The sequence below is a fragment of the Oncorhynchus tshawytscha genome, linkage group LG24, assembly GCF_018296145.1.
Source record: "Oncorhynchus tshawytscha isolate Ot180627B linkage group LG24, Otsh_v2.0, whole genome shotgun sequence".
In the NCBI taxonomy this organism is placed as follows: domain Eukaryota; kingdom Metazoa; phylum Chordata; class Actinopteri; order Salmoniformes; family Salmonidae; genus Oncorhynchus; species Oncorhynchus tshawytscha.
This window is the reverse complement of record NC_056452.1, coordinates 2,585,683-2,611,068: the sequence shown is the minus strand read 5'-3', so window position 1 is coordinate 2,611,068 and position 25,386 is coordinate 2,585,683. Positions and strand designations below refer to the sequence as shown.

General features: G+C 41.4%; 1 protein-coding gene across 1 annotated transcript in view; it reads left to right on the top strand.

Annotated features, from left to right (window-relative positions):
• The window catches only part of rundc3ab (RUN domain containing 3Ab), a 45,297-nt gene that overhangs the window by 12,268 nt on the left and 7,643 nt on the right, over positions 1 to 25,386 (top strand). The window contains exons 7-9 of the mRNA XM_024387186.1: positions 41 to 121; positions 18,053 to 18,221; positions 18,810 to 18,967. Coding sequence (XP_024242954.1) covers positions 41 to 121; positions 18,053 to 18,221; positions 18,810 to 18,967 — 408 coding nt within the window. The remainder of the gene's footprint in view (positions 1 to 40; positions 122 to 18,052; positions 18,222 to 18,809; positions 18,968 to 25,386) is intronic.

Below are 25,386 nucleotides of genomic sequence, written 5' to 3'. Positions count from 1 at the left end.
TAGGTTCGTGTTTGATTGGGTTATGAATTTCTGTCCACAGTTTCTGTCTAAAGGGGGAGGCCCTGGATGGAAAATCCTCTGCTGTCATCGACTACACGCCATACCTAAAGTTCACACAGAGGTAATGTAGAGCTATGTTAAAGCCACAATCTTGATTAAACAAACATTGGACAATACATTGTTTGTTTATACATGGTTTATAAAGACTGAAATGACCATGAAACATAAACAACCTTGTGTATTACAACCTGGTGTTATGATAGTGTTAGACAGTTTAAATAATCATGAGGTTTGAACATGTTAGTTTTTTTACGTTTTTATTTTATTTTTACAAATAATCCTAAGTAAATAATATGGATCTTTATTGGAATCTTTGACGGGGTAAATATTGTCCTTGTTTTTAGCGTAAGATCCCAATGGGGATTGAAACATTGTCCTTGTGTTGTGCATCTCACCAATAAGTCTGCTGGGAGTGTGTGGTTGTTGTGGAAAGGAATGACTTTCTCATGCGTGGTCCAGCTCCTCAACCAGTGGGATGTGTGTTAATTTGCTTTCATTGATAAATGACTATAGAACGGGACACACAGTATGAACGAAATTCAACTGAACTGAATTTTAGGGGGGTAGTTCCTAGAGCTGTGGCGGTCATGACATTTTGTCAGCCAGTGATTGTCAAGCAGGTAACTGCCGGTCTCGCGTTAATTTGCCGATAAACACATTTAGCAAAGCCTAAAAGCAGACCTTTGGAACATCTACATTTTAAAAAGTCTAAGAAATCCCTGTAATATAGCTTACTCCATCACAATGAATCCATTATTCATTTTAGACAGGTCTTAAGAAACAAGATATGAGCAAAATGTAGTCTATTTCAGAAGAACAGAATAGCATACTCTTGTCCTTATGTTAGGCACAGATCTGCCTAATGCCACATAGTTGTGGGCTACACTAGTTCATTTAACAGACAAGATTCGGTTGCAATATTTTATAGTAGGACAAATACAATTGAACATAGCTGAATAAAATAGAAAGGATATTTTCTCCAAGCGATTTCTGAGAGAGCGCGCACATGCGGCTATTCTGTGTTGAGGGGTTAACAAAGAAACAGGTCCTCCTATATACTTAATTTAGAGTTTTTTATGTATCTTTAGTTGTAATACAAACAATGGGCTATATGTTTTGATTTTTAATACATTCTAAGGTTGCATGATGCGACTCTAATGATGATTTGAAAAAAGTATCATGAAAGGCATGAGCTGTTTCTCGATGAGTCTCTCATTCACAATTTGACAAGCACTGGATAATGCCTAGAATTTTCCAGGCGGCATCCTCCTTGTGTGGCCGTAATGCCCCTAAAAAAATCCATGTCTTTTGTGGCCAGTGGCCATTGTGCCCTTGGGCTGAATATAATAATTATAATTCCCTTCTCCCGGCTGCCAATCGCCATGCTCTGAAGCACCTCTCACTCACATTAAATACTATATTTCCCTCATCAATCTACACACAATAGCCCATAATGACAAAGCAAAAACAGGTTTTCAGAAATGTTTGCAAATTTGTTAAAAATAAAAAATGTTTACATAACTGTTCAGACCCTGCATTCCCATAACAGGCAGGCTCCTCGTGGAGTGCAATGAGAGGCAGGTGGTTAGAGCGTTGGACTAGTTAACTGTAAGGTTGCAAGATTGGATCCCCGAGCTGACAAGGTGAAAATAAGTTGTTCTGCCCCTGAACAAGGCAGTTAACCCACCGTTCCTAGGCCGTCATTTAAAATAAGAATGTGTTCTTAACTGACTTGCCTATTTAAATAAAGGTATATAAAATAAAATATATATATTTTTTAAATCAGCAAAATCGGCACCCAAAAATACCGATTTCCGATTGTTATGAAAACTTGAAATCGGCCCTAATTAATCCATTCCGATTAATCGGTCGACCTCTAGTCTGAATATGGATGAAGGCACTGTATATGGATGATTTATAAAGCCAGGCACATTTAACAGTTATTCTATTGATTATAGACGTAATTTCGTTGCGGTTTCCGCTCTCTTCATTTCAAATCAAATTTCAAATCAAATGTATTTATATAGCCCTTCGTACATCAGCTGATATCTCAAAGTGCTGTACAGAAACCCAGCCTAAAACCCCAAACAGCAAGCAATGCAGGTGTAGAAGCACAGTGGCTAGGAAAAACTCCCTAGAAAGGCCGAAACCTAGAGAGGAACCAGGCTATGAGGGGTGGCCAGTCCTCTTCTGGCTGTGCCGGGTGGAGATTATAACAGAACATGGCCAAGATGTTCAAATGTTCATAAATGACCAGCATGGTCAAATAATAATAATCACAGTAGTTGTTGAGGGTGCAGCAAGTCAGCACCTCAGGAGTAAATGTCAGTTGGCTTTTCATAGCCGATCATTAAGAGTATCTCTACCACTCCTGCTGTCTCTAGAGAGTTGAAAACAGCAGGTCTGGGACAGGTAGCACATCCGGTGAACAGGTCAGGATTCCATTGCCGCAGGCAGAACAGTTGAAACTGGAGCAGCAGCACAGCCAGGTGGACTGGGGACAGTATAAGGAGACATCATGCCAGGTAGTCCTGAGGCATGGTCCTAGGGCTCAGTTCCTCCGAGAGAAAGAGAGAATTAGAGAGAGCATACTTAAATTCACACAGGACACCGGATAAGACAGGAGAAGTACTCCAGATATAACAAACAGACCCTAGCCCCCCGACACATAAACTACTGCAGCATAAATACTGGAGGCTGAGACAGGAGGGGTCAGGAGACACTGTGGCCCCATCCGATGATATGCCCGGACAGGGCCAAACAGGAAGGATATAACCCCACCTACTTTGCCAAAGCACAGCCCCCACACCACTAGAGGGATATCTTCAACCACCAACTTACCATCCTGAGACAAGGCCGAGACTAGGCCGTGTATAGCCCACAAATATCTATCTATTTGTGACCGACCGCCTTGATTCGGTCTTATGTAGCAAAATGTTAAATGGTGTTTTTGACATTGGATAAAAGCAGAGACCCAGAGCTACAAAATGGTATATCATACACTGCATTTGAGGAACAATGGGAAAGTAATTCTGCTTTGAAAGTTGATAAACTTGTATCCTCACTTTTGAGAAAATGGCCTTTGAATGTTTTGCCCCTACTTGAGAACTCCTCTTTGTCTACACCCATTCAGCATCATTCACACCCACTTAAGCTTTAGCCCCCACCCAAACTCTGACCATTTTACTCGCCCTAGCAGAGCTGGTTTGGCTGTTTTCATCTTATCCAGAGCGTTGGTGACTGCAACTGTGCTGCTGAAAACAATGTATTTGCGCTTTTTTACTGACACCGGCCAAATTCAGCGGGTGTTGAGCTTTCATAAATTCATCAGTTCTTCTGCGCTCTGGCACACTCAGATGAGAGGGCTCTGAAATCAGAGTAGACTGGCCAGACTGAATTTTCGAACGCACTCAACTTGCATAGTAGAGTCTTTTGTTAAGACATGTAGCTAGCTAGCCTGCTAGCTAAACAATGAACCATAATCCCAACTCATGACGTTACTACCCTGCATCAATCTGCAGGTAGCTAACCAACCAGGTTCAATGTTAGCTAGCTAACGTTATGATATAACTAGCTAAGCAAATGGCTCTGAGATGCAAATAACAAGATCATATATGTAACATTAGCTAGCCAGACAGCTAACATTAGGTAGCTAGCTAACAATACACTAACTTGAAATGAAACCACTTTCTGTCAAAATTAGAAACATGTAATATCAGAAAATGTAGCTAGCTAGACTATCTTACCCGTTTAACATTACATCATAGATGGACACGTCTCCTGTCATGGATGCCATGGTTGCCGTTTAAAAAAATATTTATAAAAATGTATTTATTGAATATTCTTAACATACAATATACTTGCAGTGAAGCCGCTCAACAACAACATCATACCAGTCATCCAACAGATTCCCATTCAGAGCGACACACAGAAGCATCCAGTGTCAATGCCCTGCTCAAGGGCACGTTGATCGATCTTACCACCAGGCCAAAAAACGTGAACCCGAACCCTCCAAGATCCCATTCAAATGTACTTTTTATTATGTTTTATTTTTACAAAAAAAAAACTTTGACCGTCATTCTATCTCCCACACAGCAACTCCACTCCCATTTATCTCCAATTCCACATGCTTCAGCTTCCCTCAGCCCATCCCATCTATCTCTGCTGGCCACCTACTTCAGGTTTCTACGCAACACATATCTTTCAACTATGCTGTGATGTTTAACGTACAATTTCAATCTGTCTAATTGAATTGAATCCACAGATTGCGAGTTGAAGATAAATACTTTTACTAAGAGTATTAGTATATTAGTAATTGACTGACCCGGTCTCTCCAGATCTCCTAACAATACTATTTCTAGGGTCAATTTTAGATCAATGCTATGCATTTTCCGCCATTCCTGACCTGAGACCAGAAACAGGCTACCTGATGGCAATACCAAAATAAATGGTCTATTGATTCTGTATCCTCACAACAAAATCGCAGAGCTTCCATGATTTTAAGAACCAAATATTCAACATTTTGTTGGTGGCAAGAATTCTATATAATCATTTTAGCTGAAAAGCACAAAGTCTTGAATCTTGCGTTGTTTTATATATCAACTCATACACCCTGTACCATTGAATCGGTACATCAAACATCTCTTCCCAACTCTTTTGCAATCTGTATGGCACAGTTGTCAACATCCTGGTCCTCAAATGAAACTGGTATACTTTCCTATTTATGCTATTTTTATTCCTCCGCCAATTTTGATCCTTTATATTGGGAAGACAGACCAGTTCCCTACCTCCTCTCGCTGCCACCTGCCTCCTCCATTTTTGGGGTAAAGCTGTAATCAATTGGTTGTACTCTTGGATTGAGCAGACCTTTCCAAACAATTCTGATGACTCCATGAAGGACACAACTCTACCATTCCAATTTACAATATAATTTAAGAACAAAATACCCTTTTCAAACATATTTTCCATAAATACAGGTATTTTATCAACCAGCACATTTGAGTTCAGCCATAATATATGTTGTAATATTTATATCTTTTCAGGGGGATGGAATTGAAATTGCCAAACAAGCAAACAATGCTTGTTTGAAAAAGAGAGATACTTTGAAAAAAGTCTAATTTTCAGTTAATGGAAAATGAAAATGAGACATGGCAATCTGCACAAAGGCAAATAGGCCATTTTTAAACAATGGATGAGCTTTTCTTAGTAATCTACTTGAGAACCATTTAGGGTTCAAATAAAACTTGTGAATGAGTGAAGCTTATAGAGAGAGGTTTAGTGCTTTTGTATTTAATAATCTCAACCCACCCAATACATATTCATTACATAGATAGGCACGTTTTATTTTGTCCGGTTTAGCGTCCCAGATAAATCAAAATAGGCAGCACCATAAGTAAGTGAGTAAACTGAGATATGACTAAGGAGTTAATCAGGGCAATTTTTCCATAAATAGGCAGGTATTTACCTCCATGGTTGCAGGATCTTGTCTATTTTTACAAGTTTTCTATTGAAATTCATGGTGAGAGCTTATTTATTTATTTTGTGATATGAATACAGAGTATGTCTACTTCACCATCAGCCCATTTTAGAGGTAAACTGCAGGGTAATGTAAAAGTTTTATTTTTAAAAGATCTAATATGTAATATTGTACAGTTATCATAATTAGGTTTTAGTGCAGAGAGTACAGAAAAATTATCTAGATCTTCAATGAGACATTGCAGGGGTCTAGCTTGAGGACTTCATATAAAACTTGGTGCTATGGTGACACCCTTGTTTAACTCCTCTTGACAATTCAAAACTCTCTGAGAAGTAGCCGTTATTTACTATTTTACACCTGGGGTTGCTATACATTATTTTTTACCCATTTTGCAAGAGAATTACCAAAATTTAACAAATCCAGTCTTACTTTATAAAATGCCCTTTCAAAATCCGCTATAAATACCATTCCTGGCTTCTTATATGTTTCACAATGTTCTATTATTTCTAGTAGTTGTTGTATATTATCTCCAATGTATCGTCCATGTTAAAAACCTGTCTGATCAGGATGAACAATACCTGGTAAAACCCTTTTAATTCCGGGTGCTATGCATTTCGCTAGTATTTTTGCATCACAACATTGAAGTGTAAGGGGCCTCCAGTTTTTTAGATAGACTTTATATTTACCATATGGGTCTTGTTTAATAATAGAGACATTAGACCTTCCTGCTGAGTACCTGACAGACTACTATTTCTATAGGAGTAGTTTTTAGGAGGAGCTTTTAGTATATCAAAAAATACTTGATATACCTCTACCGGTATGTCATCAAGCCCTGGGGTTTTTCCAGACTGAAACGATTTAATAGCCTCAAAAAGTTCTCCCTCTGTTATTTGGCCTTCGCACTGATCTTTCTGTACATTTGTTCATTTTCCATTTTTTTTTTTTTTAAATAATTCCTTACCATAATCTTCACTCAGTGGGAGAGGATGAGATGTAAAAGAGAACATCTGCCTAAAATAATTAGCTTCCTCTTTTAAAATATCTTTCGGAGAATCATAGATGACTCTGTCTTCAGTAACGACTTTCTAAGGATGTAGATTGCGTTTCCTGTAAACAAGTATATGTTATATTCCTTTTAGCCATGTAAAGACTGATCTTCTTTTTTTATAATCTGCTAAACCATTACAATTATAACTGGCTATACTTATTTCACCCCTTACCGTAACTAGATATTATTCTCAAGTCTAAATTGACCATAATTAGTGTTTGTAAAGTTACTGCCATCAGAGGTATGATGGTCAAAACTAGAGCTTTTAAATGTTTTTTAAAAATTGATATTTAGAATTATGTTCTAGGGGTGTCAGGGTAGCCTAGTGGTTAGAGCATTGGACTAGTAACCGGAAGGTGGCAAGTTCAAATCCCAGAGCTGACAAGGTACAAATCTGTCGTTCTGCCCCTGAACAGGCACTGTTCCTAGGCCGTCATTGAAAATAAGAATTTGTTCTTAACTGACTTGCCTGGTAAAATATTTGTTTTATTTCCTTTCCTGTGAGCCAGTGCCACAGATGTTAGAAAATTGAGACAAGATATTATGTGTGTAGTAAATCTGAGTAGGTTGATGTGTATGATATTGGATGTGATTTAGTAAGAGTGTGTACAATGTCTGTATAAGAGTAAGACTATAATGTGTGATGTCCAAATAAATAATATCTCTGCCAATTTGTTTTACTTCCGGCGCCGACAGAGATGGCCGCCTCGCTTCGCATTCCTAGGAAACTATGCAGTTTTTTGTTTTTTTACGTGTTATTTCTTACATTAGTACCCCAGGTCATCTTAGGTTTCATTACATACAGTCGAGAAGAACTACTGAATATAAGATCAGCGTCAACTCACCATCAGTACGACCAAGAATATGTTTTTCGTGACGTTTTTCGCGACGCGGATCCTGTGTCCTGTGTTCTGCCTTACAAACAGGACAACGGAGTGGATTCCATGCAGCGACCCAAAAAAACGACTCCGTAAAAGAGGGAAACGAGGCGGTCTTCTGGTCAGACTCCGGAGACGGGCACACTGTGCACCACTCCCTAGCATTCTTCTTGCCAATGTCCAGTCTCTTGACAACAAGGTTGATGAAATCCGAGCAAGGGTAGCATTCCAGAGGGACATCAGAGACTGTAACGTTCTTTGCTTCACGGAAACATGGCTCACTGGAGAGACGCTATCCGAGGCGGTGCAGCCAGCGGGTTTCTCCACGCATCGCGCCGACAGAAACAAACATCTTTCTGGTAAGAAGAGGGGCGGGGGCGTATGCCTTATGGCTAACGTGACATGGTGTGATGAAAGAAACATACAGGAACTCAAATCCTCCTGTTCACCTGATTTAGAATTCCTCACAATCAAATGTAGACCGCATTATCTACCAAGAGAATTCTCTTCGATTATAATCACAGCCGTATATATCCCCCCCCAAGCAGACACATCGATGGCTCTGAACGAACTTTATTTAACTCTCTGCAAACTGGAAACCATATATCCGGAGGCTGCATTCATTTGAGCTGGGGATTTTAACAAGGCTAATCTGAAAACAAGACTCCCTAAATTTTATCAGCATATCGATTGCGCAACCAGGGGTGGAAAGACCTTGGACCATTGTTACTCTAACTTCCGCGACGCATATAAGGCCCTGCCCCGCCCCCCTTTCGGAAAAGCTGACCACGACTCCATTTTGTTGATCCCTGCCTACAGACAGAAACTAAAACAAGAGGCTCCCACGTTGAGGTCTGTCCAACGCTGGTCTGACCAAGCTGACTCCACACTCCAAGACTGCTTCCATCACGTGGACTGGGAGATGTTTCGTATTGCGTCAGATAACAATATTGACGAATACGCTGATTCGGTGTGCGAGTTCATTAGAACGTGCGTTGAAGATGTCGTTCCCAAAGCAACGATTAAAACATTCCCTAACCAGAAACCGTGGATTGATGGCAGCATTCGCGTGAAACTGAAAGCGCAAACCACTGCTTTTAATCAGGGCAAGGTGTCTGGTAACATGACCGAATACAAACAGTGCAGCTATTCCCTCCGCAAGGCTATCAAACAAGCTAAGCGTCAGTACAGAGACAAAGTAGAATCTCAATTCAACGGCTCAGACACAAGAGGCATGTGGCAGGGTCTACAGTCAATCACGGACTACAGGAAGAAATCCAGCCCAGTCACGGACCAGGATGTCTTGCTCCCAGGCAGACTAAATAACTTTTTTGCCCGCTTTGAGGACAATACAGTGCCACTGACACGGCCTGCAACGAAAACATGCGGTCTCTCCTTCACTGCAGCCGAGGTGAGTAAACGTTAACATTTAAACGTGTTAACCCTCGCAAGGCTGCAGGCCCAGACGGCATCCCCAGCTGCGCCCTCAGAGCATGCGCAGACCAGCTGGCCGGTGTGTTTACGGACATATTCAATCAATCCCTATACCAATCTGCTGTTCCCACATGCTTCAAGAGGGCCACCATTGTTCCTGTTCCCAAGAAAGCTAAGGTAACTGAGCTAAACGACTACCGCCCCCCTACCGTAGCACTCACTTCCGTCATCATGAAGTGCTTTGAGAGACTAGTCAAGGACCATATCACCTCCACCCTACCTGACACCCTAGACCCACTCCAATTTGCTTACCGCCCAAATAGGTCCACAGACGATGCAATCTCAACCACACTGCACACTGCCCTAACCCATCTGGACAAGAGGAATACCTATGTGAGAATGCTGTTCATCGACTACAGCTCGGCATTCAACACCATAGTACCCTCCAAGCTCGTCATCAAGCTCGAGACGCTGGGTCTCGACCCCGCCCTGTGCAACTGGGTACTGGACTTCCTGACGGGCCGCCCCCAGGTGGTGAGGGTAGGCAACAACATCTCCTCCCCGCTGATCCTCAACACTGGGGCCCCACAAGGGTGCGTTCTGAGCCCTCTCCTGTACTCCCTGTTCACCCACGACTGCGTGGCCACACATGCCTCCAACTCAATCATCAAGTTTACCAACAACAACGAGACGGCCTACAGGGAGGAGGTGAGGGCCCTCGGAGTGTGGTGTCAGGAAAATAACCTCACACTCAACGTCAACAAAACTAAGGAGATGATTGTGGACTTCAGGAAACAGCAGAGGGAACACCCCCTATCCACATCGATGGAACAGTAGTGGAGAGGGTAGCAAGTTTTAAGTTCCTCGGCATACACATCACAGACAAACTGAATTGGTCCACTCACACAGACAGCATCGTGAAGAAGGCGCAGCAGCGCCTCTTCAACCTCAGGAGGCTGAAGAAATTCGGCTTGTCACCAAAAGCACTCACAAACTTCTACAGATGCACAATCGAGAGCATCCTGGCGGGCTGTATCACCGCCTGGTACGGCAACTGCTCCGCCCTCAACCGTAAGGCTCTCCAGAGGGTAGTGAAGTCTGCACAACGCATCACCGGGGGCAAACTACCTGCCCTCCAGGAGACCTACACCACCCGATGTTACAGGAAGGCCATAAAGATCATCAAGGACATCAACCACCCGAGCCACTGCCTGTTCACCCCGCTATCATCCAGAAGGCGAGGTCAGTACAGGTGCATCAAAGCTGGGACCGAGAGACTGAAAAACAGCTTCTATCTCAAGGCCATCAGACTGTTAAACAGCCACCACTAACATTGATTGGCTTCTGCCAACACACTGACACTGAATGGAAATGATGTAAATATATCACTAGCCACTTTAAACAATGCTACCTTATATATTGTTACTTACCCTACATTATTCATCTCATATGCATACGTATATACTGTACTCTATATCATCGACTGCATCCTTATGTAATACATGTATCACTAGCCACTTTAACTATGCCACTTGGTTTACATACTCATCTCATATGTATATACTGTACTCGATACCATCTACTGTATCTTGCCTATGCTGCTCTGTACCATCACTCATTCATATATCCTTATGTACATATTCTTTATCCCCTTACACTGTGTATAAGACAGTAGTTTTGGAATTGTTAGTTAGATTACTTGTTGGTTATTACTGCACTGTCGGAACTAGAAGCACAAGCATTTCGCTACACTCGCATTAACATCTGCTAAATGTCTATGTGTGTAACGTAGTGCGTATAGCCTTAATATTCATGATGATAATTGTAATCCATATCGTATCACCATCATAGATATAATTAATTCCTTTTAACATAATTGAAAAACACATCCCAGCATTTCCACAGCAATTGACATTTCACATGATCATGAAAGAGACCTTGCATTACTCTAGAGACGGCTTCACTACAGTACAAATGTATTCCATACAATATGTTATTATTCCCCAATGCCTCTATTCTGATATCTTCCCCTTGCTTGTTGTAAACATATATAAACTTGTAGACAAATACATAAAAAATATAGACAAACAATAAACACATTAAATTATAAAACAGTTCTCGACAATAGAGAGAGCGGGAGAGAAGAGAAGAGAAAGAGAGCGAGATCGTGTGTGTGTACGTATAAGTCTGTATGTGTAAGCAAACATGTAATTGAATACGTATGTGTTCATATCCACTTCATAATGTTCAGATATTTTTACAGCCATGGTTGCTCTTAGTTTAAAGATGTAATCCGGAGACAGGTGTTTTTTCCATCTCCTTAGCTATCATACTCCAATTCCATTGATTTCAAAACTCGGTCCTCCAGAAAGTGGAGAGCAACACTTATGCAGCACTTCTACGCTATACATAAAAAAGCCTAATTAGACAGGATTACCTACACATATTGACTATCTCAAATAGACAGAAGTGTGCTATATGGCAGACCAATCAAAACTCATCTCTCGGCATTTCCAGCACACTCATTATCTCAGCCAATCATGGCTAGCGGGAAGGTTGCTGACTTTTTCTGTGGCTAAACCAACTAGGCTAATAATTTAACAATTGTATTCATATTTACAGATGGCATACAAGTTCATTATTAAGGCACATGAAAGTTCACATGTTCGAGAAGGCTTTTCTGCCAAAAAAACACATTTTTATTTGTTATGTTTATGTTCAAAAGGCTCTCCTGTGAAGTAGTGACCCACTACATATGCCTAGTTTCCTGAAACGGGTCACATTTAGACAATAAGGCAAGGGTTGTTTACTCGTCTCTTCATTCTGCTGCTTCCTCCGCCGCATTGTTCTCATCACCAATATGCTGGTTAACTTTGCTATTATGCACATAGCAACATGGTCTAGGAAAATATGCCAATTCAACAGCGCACTGATGTGTTTCAGAACCACAGACAGTGGCCAGTATCCAATGTGGGAAAAAGTGCATTTGTTATAAAATAATATCATTTTTATTAGTGTTGCACCATATACAATTTCAGTAGCACATTCCTTAGAGTGATGAATTGTGCCATCCCACGGCCTCCACAACGAATTAGTCTTGTACACCATGATATTTTTTTAATTGCTACTGCTCGACTAAAGAAATCTCAGTCGACCAACATCCCATCGACTAAACAATCGACCAGTCGACTAAATGGGGTCATCCCTAGTTTAAACCCTTTGTCATGCTTGGAATCTTCACAGATTTAGCAAAAATCGTGTGACACTAAACACTATGTTTATTTCCTTACATTTATGATACTGTTGTTTGTTGTTGTATCATATACTAAGTATTTAACAAATTAATTACACTTTGACCTTGATCCTGTGAAATTCCTGGATATTGCTGTCCAACTCTTTTTTTGTATGGAGATCTCGTAAGTGTAGTGTAACCTCATAACATTTCGTATCTCCCTATGTTACGGATGGGCACACATCCCCAAAATAGTGTATGTGATTGCAAAATCCAATACTTTAAATAGAAAGAGTAACTTTAATATGATAATTGAAAGACAAATCGATACGGTCATTAACAGGATCTTCAATAATTTAGCTAATAGTTATTTGATGCACGTTGGATGTCTAGCTGTTTAGTTATGTGGGGACATTATCGTGCAACATCAACTGATTCAGGAAAGGATTTTCTGAATGACAGTGAAGTGATAAAAAGCTTGTGTTGATACTGCACCCGATTTAACAACAGCCAAAGTGTGGGAATTAATGTTGATCTCGAGGATTGACAGAACATTTTGGTATCTATGTTGTTATGATGGTCAAGATAATTAGCTTACCTTATGGACAACATTAAATCAAGATACCTGAGTTAAGACTACGGTCCGTGTACGTTTTGATCGTTTGTTTTCCTAGTTAAAACTGAGTAATCGGGATCGTAAAAACTGTCTATTTATTTGTTTTTCATGTTTTGATGTTCCAATGTGGGTGGGGTTAAATGTGGAAGGCCTGGTCAAGTGCACAGCCAACACTTCCTGTCCTTTCAAAGTAGGAGGTCACCCTTCTATCTCCATCTATGAATCTATTAATTCATTGATTAATAGCTGCCAATACTGTGCCACAGTGCCAAGATAAGGTAAGATTTCTCAATTTCGGCACAAGATTTAGTGTGTATTTTCGTATTAATGAACTAGCTGACTGATATATCCTAGCTACTAGTGGTGCGCGGGTCAGCTGTTTGTTCGCCCGCAGCCGCCTGCAATTACTAATAACCCATCCGCAACCATCCGACTATATGAGATAGTGAAAATCTGAGGCTGGCACCCAACCCTGACCCCCAAATATAGAAAATGCGCTATAGGCTACAGGGTGGGTTGCAGGATTGTTTTTCTGTTGCCTGATTAAGATATGTTTATGCTTATAATTTCTGACATTTTTGGAGGTTATTTGTTAGTAAACGTGTCTATAATTAGATACATGTAGCTTCTCTTATGTCATATGTTGCCCTAGAAGACTAAATACATTTTTCAAGGCGTAAACATGTTTCAACAAGTCCAGGCGGTAAAAGGCTAGCTACACTGATAACTCAAGTTTGGTTCCCAAGTTTCTAAATCATACCAAACCATCTTTGGTATAGTGTTATCATAATATTGGAATTGAGGAAGTGTGATCATAATCATTCAAATATTTTAGCGATCCGGAGTAGAATACATCCTAAATGCCCCCCAGCCTTCAGATATGAGCTAAACAGCTAACTTGCACTTGATATGCTTTTTTAGGCTATGGACGAGAAAGTGAACTTGTTCCATTTGTTTAGTTCAGTTGTATGCTGCTTTGTGATTTATTAACAGCAAGGTTGTATAAAACAGGAACAATATGCATTTAATGATGCATTTGGTGATGTTCTATTCATTCGCACAAAACGTATAAACAAAAGCATTCACTGTGAAAGTTCACACATTTTGGCCCTTCATATATAGGCTATGCTTCTAGCCCCTAGGCAACTTTGCACTATTTTGTTTTGTTATGTGTTATTTCTTATATTATTAAGCCAGACATTTTTTTGTGTTATTACATACAGCCGGGAAAAACTTTTGGATATCAGAGCGGCGGTAACTCACCAGCATTACCAGCATTACAACCAGGAATACAACTTTCCCGAATCTGATCCTTTGTTCATACCCCCCAGGGAAATTGAACTGATTCCTGAGGCTGACCCAAAACATCACCAGAAGAAGAGGTACTCGGAGTGGACTTCTAGTCCGACTCATGAGGTGCGCATACCACCCACCGCTTCTGAGTATATTACTCGCTAATGTTCAGTCTCTGGATAATAAAGTTGACGAGCTGAGGGCGAGGATGTCCTTCCAGAAAGTTATCAGAGATTGTAACATACTCTGTTTCATGGAAACATGGCTCTCTCGGGATATACTGATATACAGCCAGTTGGGTTCTCAGTTCATCACGCAGACAGGAATAAATATCTCTCCGGGAAGAAGGAGGGCAGGGTGTATGTTTCATGATTAAATACTCATTGTGTGATAACATACAGGAACTCAAGTCCTTTTGTTCACCCGACCTAGAAAACCTCACAATCAAATGCCCGTCACATTACCTCCCAAGAGAATGCTCTTCGGTTATAGTCACAGCCGTGTATATTTCCCTGGGAATATGGCAAAATACAAATAGTGTAGTTATTCCCTCCGTAAGGCAATCAAACAGGCAAAACATCAGTATAGAGACAAAGTGGAGTCACAATTCAATGGCTCAGACACGAGATGTATGTGGCAGGGTCTACAGACAATCATGGACTACAAAAGGAAAACCAGCCATGCCGCGGACACCGACATTTTGCTTCCGAACAAGCTAAACACCTTCTTTGCCCGCTTTGAGGATAACACAGTGCCACCGACGCGGCCCGTTACCAATGACTGTGGGCTCTCCTTCTCCGTAGCTGACGTGAGTAAGACATTTAAGCGTGTTAACCCTCGCAAGGCAGCCGGCCCAGAAGGCATCCCTAGCCACGTCCTCAGAGCATGCGCAGACCAGCTAGCTTGTGTGTTTGCAATCTCTCCCTATCCCAGTCTGCTGTCCCCACATGCTTCAAGATGGCCACCATTGTCCCTGTACCCAAGAAAGCAAATTACTATCGCCCCGTGGCACTCACTTCTGTCATCATGAAGTGCTTTGAGAGACTAGTTCAAGGATCATATCACCTCTACCTTACCTGACACCCTAGACCCAGTTCAATTTTTTTACCGCCCCAATAGATACACAGACGATGCACTCATCATCACATTGCACACTGCCCTATCCCATCTGGACAAGAGGAATGCCTATGTAAGAAGGCTGTTCATTGACTATAGCTCAGCAATCAACACCATAGTACCCTCCAAGCTCATCATTAAGCTCGAGGCCCTGGGTCTGAACCCTGCCCTGTGAAACTGGGTCCTGGACTTCCTGACTGGTTGCCCACAGATAGTGAAGGTTGGAAACAACACCTCCATTTCTCTGATCCTCAACACTTTGGCCCCACAAGGGTGCGTGCTCAGCCCCCTCTTGTACTCCTTGTTCACCCGCGACTGCATGGCCACGCACGCCTCCAACTCAATCATCAAGTTTTCAGACCATTACCAACAATGACGAGACAGGCTGCAGTGAGGAGGTGAGGGCTGTATCACCGCTTGGTACGGCAACTGCACTGCCCACAACCAAAGGGCTCTCCAGAGGGTGGTGCGGTCTGCCCAATCCATCACCGGGGCAAGCTACCAGCACCCGATGTCACAGGAAGGCCAAAAAGATAATCAAGGACAACAACCACCCGAGCCACTGCCTGTTCACCGCGTTATCATCCAGAAGGCGAGGTCAGTACAGGTGCATCAAAGCTGGGACTGACAGATTGAAAAACAGCTTCTATCTCAAGGCCATCAGACCGTTAAATAGCCATCACTAGCACATTAGAGGCTGCTGCCTATATACATTTACTTGAAATCACTGGCCACTTTAATAAATGGAACGCTAGTCACTTTAATAATGTGTACATATTTTGAATTACTCATCTCATATTTATATACTGTATCTTAGTCTATGCCGCTCTGATATTGCTCGTCCATATATTTACATATTCTTAATTCATTTACTTGGATTTGTTTGTTTTGTGTGTATTGTTGTGAAATTGTTAGATGTTACTGGCTAGATATTACTTCACTGTTGGAGCTAGAAACACAAGCATTTTGCTACACCCACAATATCATATACTAAACACGTGTATGTGTACAATAAGATTTGATCTGATTTGATTAGAGATATGCCCTAGCTATAGTTAGTCAGTGGTTGCATATCTATCTCGCTGGAATGAAGCACGGGTGTGAATAGTAGACATTATATCCTTTAACTGTTTACAGCAGGTCTCCAGCTACCCTGACCTGTTTGATCAGCCTGATACAGTGCCATGGGTGTGTCCAGCTTACACCGGTGCAAATCTGCGTGCGTATACTAATGGAATTAAACATTCAACCAATGCCTCAAGTGTTGTGCTGTAGGTCCACCACACACCCAAAGGGTTGTGGGGTCCTGTCCAGAATCAACCCCTAGCCCTTACCCCTAGACACTTGTGGAGATCTGAAAGAATTGGAAAGGTGTACCACCAACATTCCAATAAGCCTATCAGAGGGTAAGGTGGAGCTCTCACCATGTCACCACAAGTTAATCCCTCTCAGATCTACACATGTCTAGATTCTGGGCAGTATGGGCTAGGGGTTGTTTCTGGACATGCCATGGGTATTATGGTAGCTCAGCCAGTCAGTCAGTCTGGTACTGTCAAACAATTTTAATATCTGTAAAATACTTGCTTCCTCCTTCCTTGGGAGAATCTCAATTGCATTTCCTTGATTTGCTGCATCCTCTTTCCTATTTTTCACACACACGCGCGCACACACACACACACATACATACACTGCTTGAAGAGTTAATTGATTATAATGATTTCATTATTGGTTATTATTATTGTCAATGATTTTGTTGCCGGAACCCATTGTATTATATTATTCTATTATATCAACTATTTAAAAAAAATAGAAATTCTGTTGTTTATCGTTTTCATTATTCTACAATCTTTGCTATAAATTATAGAAAAGTTGACTAAAGCACAAACAGACCTGGCTACTAGGCAAAAGAAACATGCAGTGTCCATGTTTCATGTGACATTTTGAACGACATGTAGATGTTTTGTTGTTGGTAAGAGTTATGTTCTCATTGTACCTACCTAGACTCTTATTCCTACTACACATGTGAAGCAAGAAGATCACATTTAAAAATGTTGACCCTGATGTCACACATTGGCCCCTTTATTCATAGAAAGACCCAAAAGCAGGTGAGCTCGTTCTACTATTTTTGGCCATATTCTGGTGTTTTGTGGTGGGAAACTGAGCGGGTCGACCATAACACGTCAACACTGTTAACCATAGATGGACAGGCTAGAAATGTTTTTAACAATTTCTTACAATTATTATTATTATTTTGCATTCAATTGCCCCTCCCTGTTACAGACAACAAGCTTCCATTCCCCCTGTCACAAGGGGATTTATGGCTGATTTAAGATGAAATCATCAACCATGTTACTTTATTTTGCACTTACTGTACTTTCTTCATTTCTATTTTTGTATTAAGTTGAACAGTGTAAGAGCTGTTTAAAATGACTGCCTGAAATTTCAGCATGTTTGGGTGGGATGGAGTTTTGGCCTGCCTGCCTACATCACCAGGTGGTAAATTTAGATAATAGCCCAGTACGAAAGAGAGTTCCAAACCTCTCTGTCAATAACAGCTAGTTTTCAGTTTTCCCCTCCCCACTCAGACCACAGCTAGACAGTCTTAGCAACCTTCTTGCTTGAGAAATTGCTCTCTACTAAGAAGCAATTTTTTAAATATTTTTGACCATTTTAATTGAAAATAAATAATAACAGTAAAATACTTGATTGTTACCCAGAAATGATTTGATTTTGAGATAAAAACGGCTGCGTTGGCCAACACTAAAACATGCTTTTAATGGTGATCCTCTATAGAGAAAGATTTTTAATCCAGGACTAGGCTTAATCTGGGTTCGGGAAATGGGCCCAATATTAATAGCCTAAATAGGCCTATTATTGACATCTGTTGTTGTCTGTGTAGCTATGACTACCTGAGTGATGACGACGATGACCATCGGAGCATCGACAGCAGCACGAGCGATGACAGTGTCCCTGAGCACCCCTACGTCCCGCTGGTCACCGACGAGGAGTGCTGGGCCAACAAGTGCCGCAAGATGGAGCAGAGGTTCAAGATTGTCTACGCTCAGAAGGTGGGTAGCCATTTTGTATCTTTGTAGATCCCCACAGTAAGCCTATGAGTGGCACTCAAGTACAGGGGACAAGATAGTCGTTGTTGGGTGTCTTTCTTCAAGTACTGTAATAACTATTCACAGCTCACTTGCTCCCTAGGGTAGGTTGCTCCTAGGTGTACGCTAGGTCATAGGTGTATCCTCTAGCCCTTGGTATATAATCACAAACTAGACACTAGGTCTATATTGGGGTGTATACACGTGCCCAGGCATGCCCCAAATGACTGTTACCTCAGAGATCAGGGCTGAATGTTATTGCACAGTTTGTTCTTATGAAGATGCTGCTCCTGCCCAACCATAACTTGAAATGCCTCATCTGCAAGAGATAATGTGGCTCACAAATTGCTCTCTGTAGTCTATCATAGGACTCATTGATAAGACAGAAGTAGATGGAAGGCATCATTGGATATGTGTAGCTGGGTCATAGGGCACACTGTAGCAAAACGTTTAAAAAAAAGTTTCTTATTTGACAAGTACCTCCCCATTTGACTCCATTTCAGCCTGTTTTCTTCCAGAAAAAAAACAGCCCTGATGTGTGCTTGTCTCCAGGGCTATTTGGAGGAGCTGGTGCGTCTGCGGGAATCCCAGTTGACAAACGTGGAGACGGAGAACAAGGAGCTGAACACGAGGCTGGTGGAGCTGGAGGAGCAGAGCCAGCAGGAGAAGAGGGAGCTGGAGGCCATCGTGCTGGAGCTGCAGGAGCAACTGTGAGTGGTTACACACATGCACACACATGCACGTGCAGACACGAACATGCATGCAACGTACATGTAGACAAACATACACACACACAATACACACAACTAGAGACACACATACAGGTACCCAGCTAACAACAAACATTCCCACAACTGTAGAGAACGTTCCCTTAATGTCAAATAGAACTTGGTTACCATGTTCTCAGAATGTTATATATTAATGTTCTAGACACGTTTCATAGGAACGTTGCAAGAACACTCATGTGTCCAATTTTCTGTTGGTTAGGAGAATATTCCATCAACGTCCCACAAAACATACACAGAACATGGTTGCCATGTTCTCAGAACATAGCACCTTTTTTTCTAAGAGTGTATCTAGAACCTAAAACAGTTCTTCAGCTGTCCCCCATAGGATAACCCTTTGAAGAACCCTTGTTGGTTCCAGGTAGAACCCTTTTGCTTCCAAGTAGTACCTTTGGGTTTCATATAGAACTCTTTTCCACAGAGAGTTCAACATGGAACCAAAAATGTTTTTTACCTTGAACCAAAAAAGGTTTTTACCTGGAACCAAATAGGGTTATGCTATGGGGAAAAGTGGAAAACCCCTATTAGAACTCTTTTTTTCTAAGTGTAAGATATTAGTGTTCTAGGCAAGAAACATACGTGTCAACGTCCCACCAAACATACATATAAGATATTAATGTTCTAGACATGTTTCATGGCGTTGTTATATTTTCTTGAGTGTACTATTAAGAGGGGTGAGATTTACTTCAAATGGAATTCATCCTATTGCTTACACCTATCAAGTTGTTTCAGATTTACACAAGTGCATAGGGAGGAGGAGGGGTTAAGGTTTTTTCTGGACAGGACCTAACTATACTGTCCCAATAGGCACATTTAATGAGATATCCCTTATTGGGACAATGGTTAGGGCATTTGCTTTGGTGCTGGTGGCCTGGGTTTGAGACCTGTCACTGGCCTACACACAATGTCAAAGTGGAACCATGTTTTCAGAAATGTTTACTAATGAATTAAATACAATGCTGAAATGTATTAATTAAATACAATGTTATGGCAAGCCTGAATAAGTTCAGGAATAAACATTTGCTTAACAAGTCACATAATAAGTTGCATGGATTCAAGGAAACCACTCAGGGATTTCCCCATGAGGACAATGGTGACTTTAAAACAGTGGTTAGCATTGGTGCTGATGCCCTTGGATTCGATAGGGAGACTACCTACTCTCACATTTTTATTTTATTTTAAACATTTTTGCTGGGGGGGGTAGATCAGCTTTAATATTGCAGATACATTGTAGCTTCCATCAATGTAACTGTCTACATTATTTCCAATCTCCCATATGCAGAGTACCAGTCAAATGTTTGGACACACCTCATTCAAGGGTTTTTCTTTATTTTTACTATTTTCTACATTTTAGATTTGTTTAACACTTTTTGTTTACTACATGATTTCATATGTGTTATTTCATAGTTTTGATGTCTTCACTATTATTCTACAATGTAGAAAATAGTAAAAATAAAGAAAAACCCTTGAATGAGTAGGTGTGTTCAAACTTTTGACTGGTACTGTATATACAGTATATCACAAAAGTGAGTACACCCCTCACATTTTTGTAAATATTTGAGTATATCTTTTCATATGACAACACTGAAGAAATGACACTTTGCTACAATGTAAAGTAGTGAGTGTACAACTTGTTTAACAGTGTAGATTTGCTGTCCCCTCAAAATAACTCAACACACAGCCATTAATGTATAAACTGCTGGCAGCAAAAGTGAGTATACTAGGGGACAAAGTATACTGCACATGGGAACAAAGATCGTACATTTTGTAGAAATGTCCTCTGGTCTGATGAAACAAAAATAGAACTGTTTGGCCATAATGACTATCTTTATGTTTGGAGGAAAAAGGGGGAGGCTTGCAAGCCGAAGAACCCCATCCCAACCGTGAAGCACGGGGGTGGCAGCATTATGTTGTGGGGGTGCTTTGCAGCAGGAGGGACTGGTGCACTTCACAAAATAGATGGCATCATGAGGTAGGAAAATTTGGATATATTGAAGCAACATCTCAGACATCAGTCAGGAAGTTAAATTGTGGTCGCAAATGGGTCTTCCAAATGGACAATGACCCCAAGCATACTTCCAAAGTTGTGGCAAAATGGCTTAAGGACAGCAAAGTCAAGGTATTGGAGTGGCCATCACAAAGCCCTGACCTCAATCCCATTGAACATTTGTGGGCAGAACTGAAAAAGCATGTGCGAGCAAGGAGGCCTACAAACCTAACTCAGTTACACCAGCTCTGTCTGGAGGAATGGGCCAAAATTCCCCCAACTTATTGTGGGAAGCTTGTGGAAGGCTACCCGAAACGTTTGACCCAAGTTAAACTATTTTAAGGCAATGCTACCAAATACTAATTGAGTGTATGTAAACTTCTGACCCACTGGGAATGTGATGAACGAAATAAAAGCTGAAATAAATCACTCTCTCTAATATTATTCTGACATTTCACATTCTTAAAATTAAGTGGTGATTCTAACTGACCTAAAACAGGGAATTTTTACTACGATTAAATGCCAGCAATTGTGAAAAACCAAATTGTGTATTTGGCTAAGGTGTATGTAAACTTCCGACTTCCACTATATATTTGCCATATATTTTTAACTGTGCTGTTTCAAAAAAGTTCTGAACCTATATACATTTTACAGACACAGTATATACTCTCACATTCTTAGCAGTTTCCCTAACTAATGGAAAACCTTAGGGGAACATTACGGGTAACATTACTAAAATGTTCTCTCTCACTAGAATTGTTAGCTGGGTAGGGTTCTGGCGGCTCTGTTATTGTGTGGGGTGTATTTTCCTGGCATGGTTTAGGTCCACTCAACCTCTCAGAGGGCAACGTTAAACTGCAGTAAATACAAAGCTGAAGGGTTTGATGAGCATAAATTATGTAAACTGTATGCCATGACCATCTCAGTCACCATATCTTAAACCAATTGAAGAATTATGGGACATTCTAGAGAGTTACCTGAGACACATCAAATTATGTAATTTCTTGTTCTTGTAAACATACACAGAATATGGTTGCCATGTTCTCAAGAACATAATATATTAATGTTCTAGACATGTTTCATGGGAACATTGCAAGAATATTTGTGTCCCCCCACAAAAAAATGTACACGTCACTGTTGCTGAGCCAATCAAGGCACGGATTGGTGAACGACTGATCCATTCATATCGCTTTGTCTATTGGCAAGGGATACTTTTAACATACAGTGTTTTTACACGTTTTCACACTTGATTACATTGTGCATTTTATACGTTAATTATTAATCAACTTGTCTTCACCTGGGATTTGAACTCACAATCTCCTGGTTCATGGTACTCCGATCTTTCCCGCTATGCTATGACACCATGTCCATGTCAAGTATTGGTTAATATGACTATTCTGATCATTGATTTGATTTACTTATTTCAGCTATTTAAGGCCTTTCTGTATAGTTGTCTAATGTTGGTTGGGCATATTAACATGTTTTAATGATACTCCTGAATCACTATGATCGATTAAAATATATTTTCTTGAGTGCACTTTTAACAGAGCTGAGATTTACTTCCAAGTGCATTCACCCTATTGCTTACACCTATCAAGTTGTTTCATCTACATAAGTGTAAATGCCTAGGTAGGAGGGGTTAGGGTTTCTTCTGGACAGGGCCTAACTCTACTGGCCCAATAAGCACATGCCTATGAGATAACCTTTATTGGGACAGTGTTCAGTTCGTTCCTCATTGGTGCTTGTGGCCTGGGAGGCTGGCCTTTTTGAGTTCCTCTGTCCAGTGTCTGTGTTCTTTTGCCCATCTTAATCTTTTATTTTTGTTGGCCAGTCTGAGATATGGCTTTTTCTTTGCAACTCTGCCGAGAAGGCCAGCATCCCAGAGTCGCCTCTTCACTGTTGACGTTGAGACTGGTGTTTTGCGGGTACTATTTAATGAACCTGCCAGTTGAGGACTTGTGAGGCGTCTGTTTCTCAAACTAGACACTCTAATGTACTTGTCTTTTTGCTCAGTTGTGTACTGGGGCCTCCCACTCCTCTTTCTATTCTGGTTAGAGACAGTTTGCTGTTCTATGAAGGGGGTAGTACACAGCGTTGTACAAGATCTTCAGTTTCTTGGCAATTTCTCGCATGGAATAGCCTTCATTTCTCAGAACAAGAATAGTCTGACGAGTTTCATCAGAGAAGTCTTTGTTTCTGGCCATTTTGAGCCTGTAACGGAACCCACAAATGCTGATGCTCCAGATAATCAACTAGTCTAAAGAAGGCCAGTTTTATTGCTTCTTTAATCAGGACAAAAGTTTTCACCTGCGCTAACATTATTGCAAAAGGATTTTCTAATGATCAATTAGCCTTTTAAAATTATAAACTTGGATTAGCTAACACAACGTGCCATTGGAACACAGGAGTGATGGTTGATGATAATGGGCCTCTGTACGCCTATGTAGATATTCTATTAAGAAATCTGCCATTTCCAGCTACAATAGTCATTTACAATGTCTACACCTTGTTTCTGATCAATTTGATGTTATTTTAATGGACAAAAGAAAATGGCTTTTCTTTGAAAAACAAGGAGATTTCTAAGTGACCCCAAACTTTTGAACTGTAGTATGTACTTCCATAACGGTAGTGTATATACTTTGATAGAGTGGGGATTGGAACCAGTTGCCTCCTGGACGACGGCCTCCATGGCTTCGGTCTCTGCATGCAAGAAAGGGTAGATGTGCCCCCGTGGGAGGGTAGAACCAGACAGCAGATTGATAGTGCAGTCTTATGGGCGATGAGGGGGCAGGCACGAGTCTTCGAAAAGGCCACCTGTAGGTCCCGGTACTCCTCCTGGATAGGGACGTGGGTGGCCTGGTCCGGACTTTCCACGGAAGTGGCACAGATTGAAACATCAGACACATCCCCTGGCACTCCTGCGACCAACCCAACAACCTCCTCTCTGTCCACGATATTCTGGGGTTATTCAGCTGTATCCATGGGAAACCTAAAACTACGGGGTGTGCAGGAGATTCTAAGATGAAGAAAGTGATGCGTTCATGGTGGTTGTGAGCAACTGGGAAATTGGAATCGTGGTCTGACGCACCAGTCCTGTTCCTAGGGGAAGGTTGTCTAGGGAAAGGACTGGGATAGAGGGTTGTAAAGGGACTGGAGGAATGCGTAATGATAAGGCCACTGACCGGTCTAGGAAATTGCCTGCAACACCTGATTCCACTAGGGCAGAACTCAGTGGGGGGCCAGGATAGTCAGGGGGAGGACGGGCTGGGTGGACAGAGAGAAGCAAGGCACGTCCACGCCTACCTGTGAAGGTGCAGAAGCGCTCCTCGGCCTGTCGCTTCCTTGCCTGGTTCTCCTTCTAGGACAGGTGTCCCAGGGGTGGTCTGACTCCCCGCAGTAGGAGTAAAGACCCTGTTGAAACCCCGCGGGGAGCTGGGAAGGTGGTGTTGTAGCCTGCAGTTGGCGTACGGCCAAAGCGATGGCTTGTGTGACAAACAGGCTGGTGAGCCAAAGCGAAGGCTGGTGTGACAAACATCGGCAGGCCTCGATAAAAAAAGGTGTGTGCCCGAACACCCAGCAAAACCCTTACCGAAGTCCAAAACTAACAAAATGTTGTCATAATATATGCACAAACTCTTCCAAACTGTTTTGTCTGGGAAGCACTTGGACGCTTTTAGGGGGCCTGGCCTGCCCTACCGTACCCCCTTGCCCGTACAAATAAACTATTGAAATACATATAATTTATTTCACGAGACACGTGCTGACAGAAAGAAGCAATAATCTCAGATAAAGCATCCGAGCGAGTGAAACAGCGCTCCTCTGTCTCATTATGTGTAGACCATGTATCTGATGCTGTTAGGACAACGAGTATGACGTCATACACTTTTTGTCCTGACAGCATCAGATACAGTGCCTTGCGAAAGTATTCGGCCCCCTTGAACTTTGCGACCTTTTGCCACATTTCAGGCTTCAAACATAAAGATATAAAACTGTATTTTTTTTGTGAAGAATCAACAACAAGTGGGACACAATCATGAAGTGGAACGACATTTATTGGATATTTCAAACTTTTTTAACAAATCAAAAACTGAAAAATTGGGCGTGCAAAATTATTCAGCCCCTTTTACTTTCAGTGCAGCAAACTCTCTCCAGAAGTTCAGTGAGGATCTCTGAATGATCCAATGTTGACCTAAATGACTAATGATGATAAATACAATCCACCTGTGTGTAATCAAGTCTCCGTATAAATGCACCTGCACTGTGATAGTCTCAGAGGTCCGTTAAAAGCGCAGAGAGCATCATGAAGAACAAGGAACACACCAGGCAGGTCCGAGATACTGTTGTGAAGAAGTTTAAA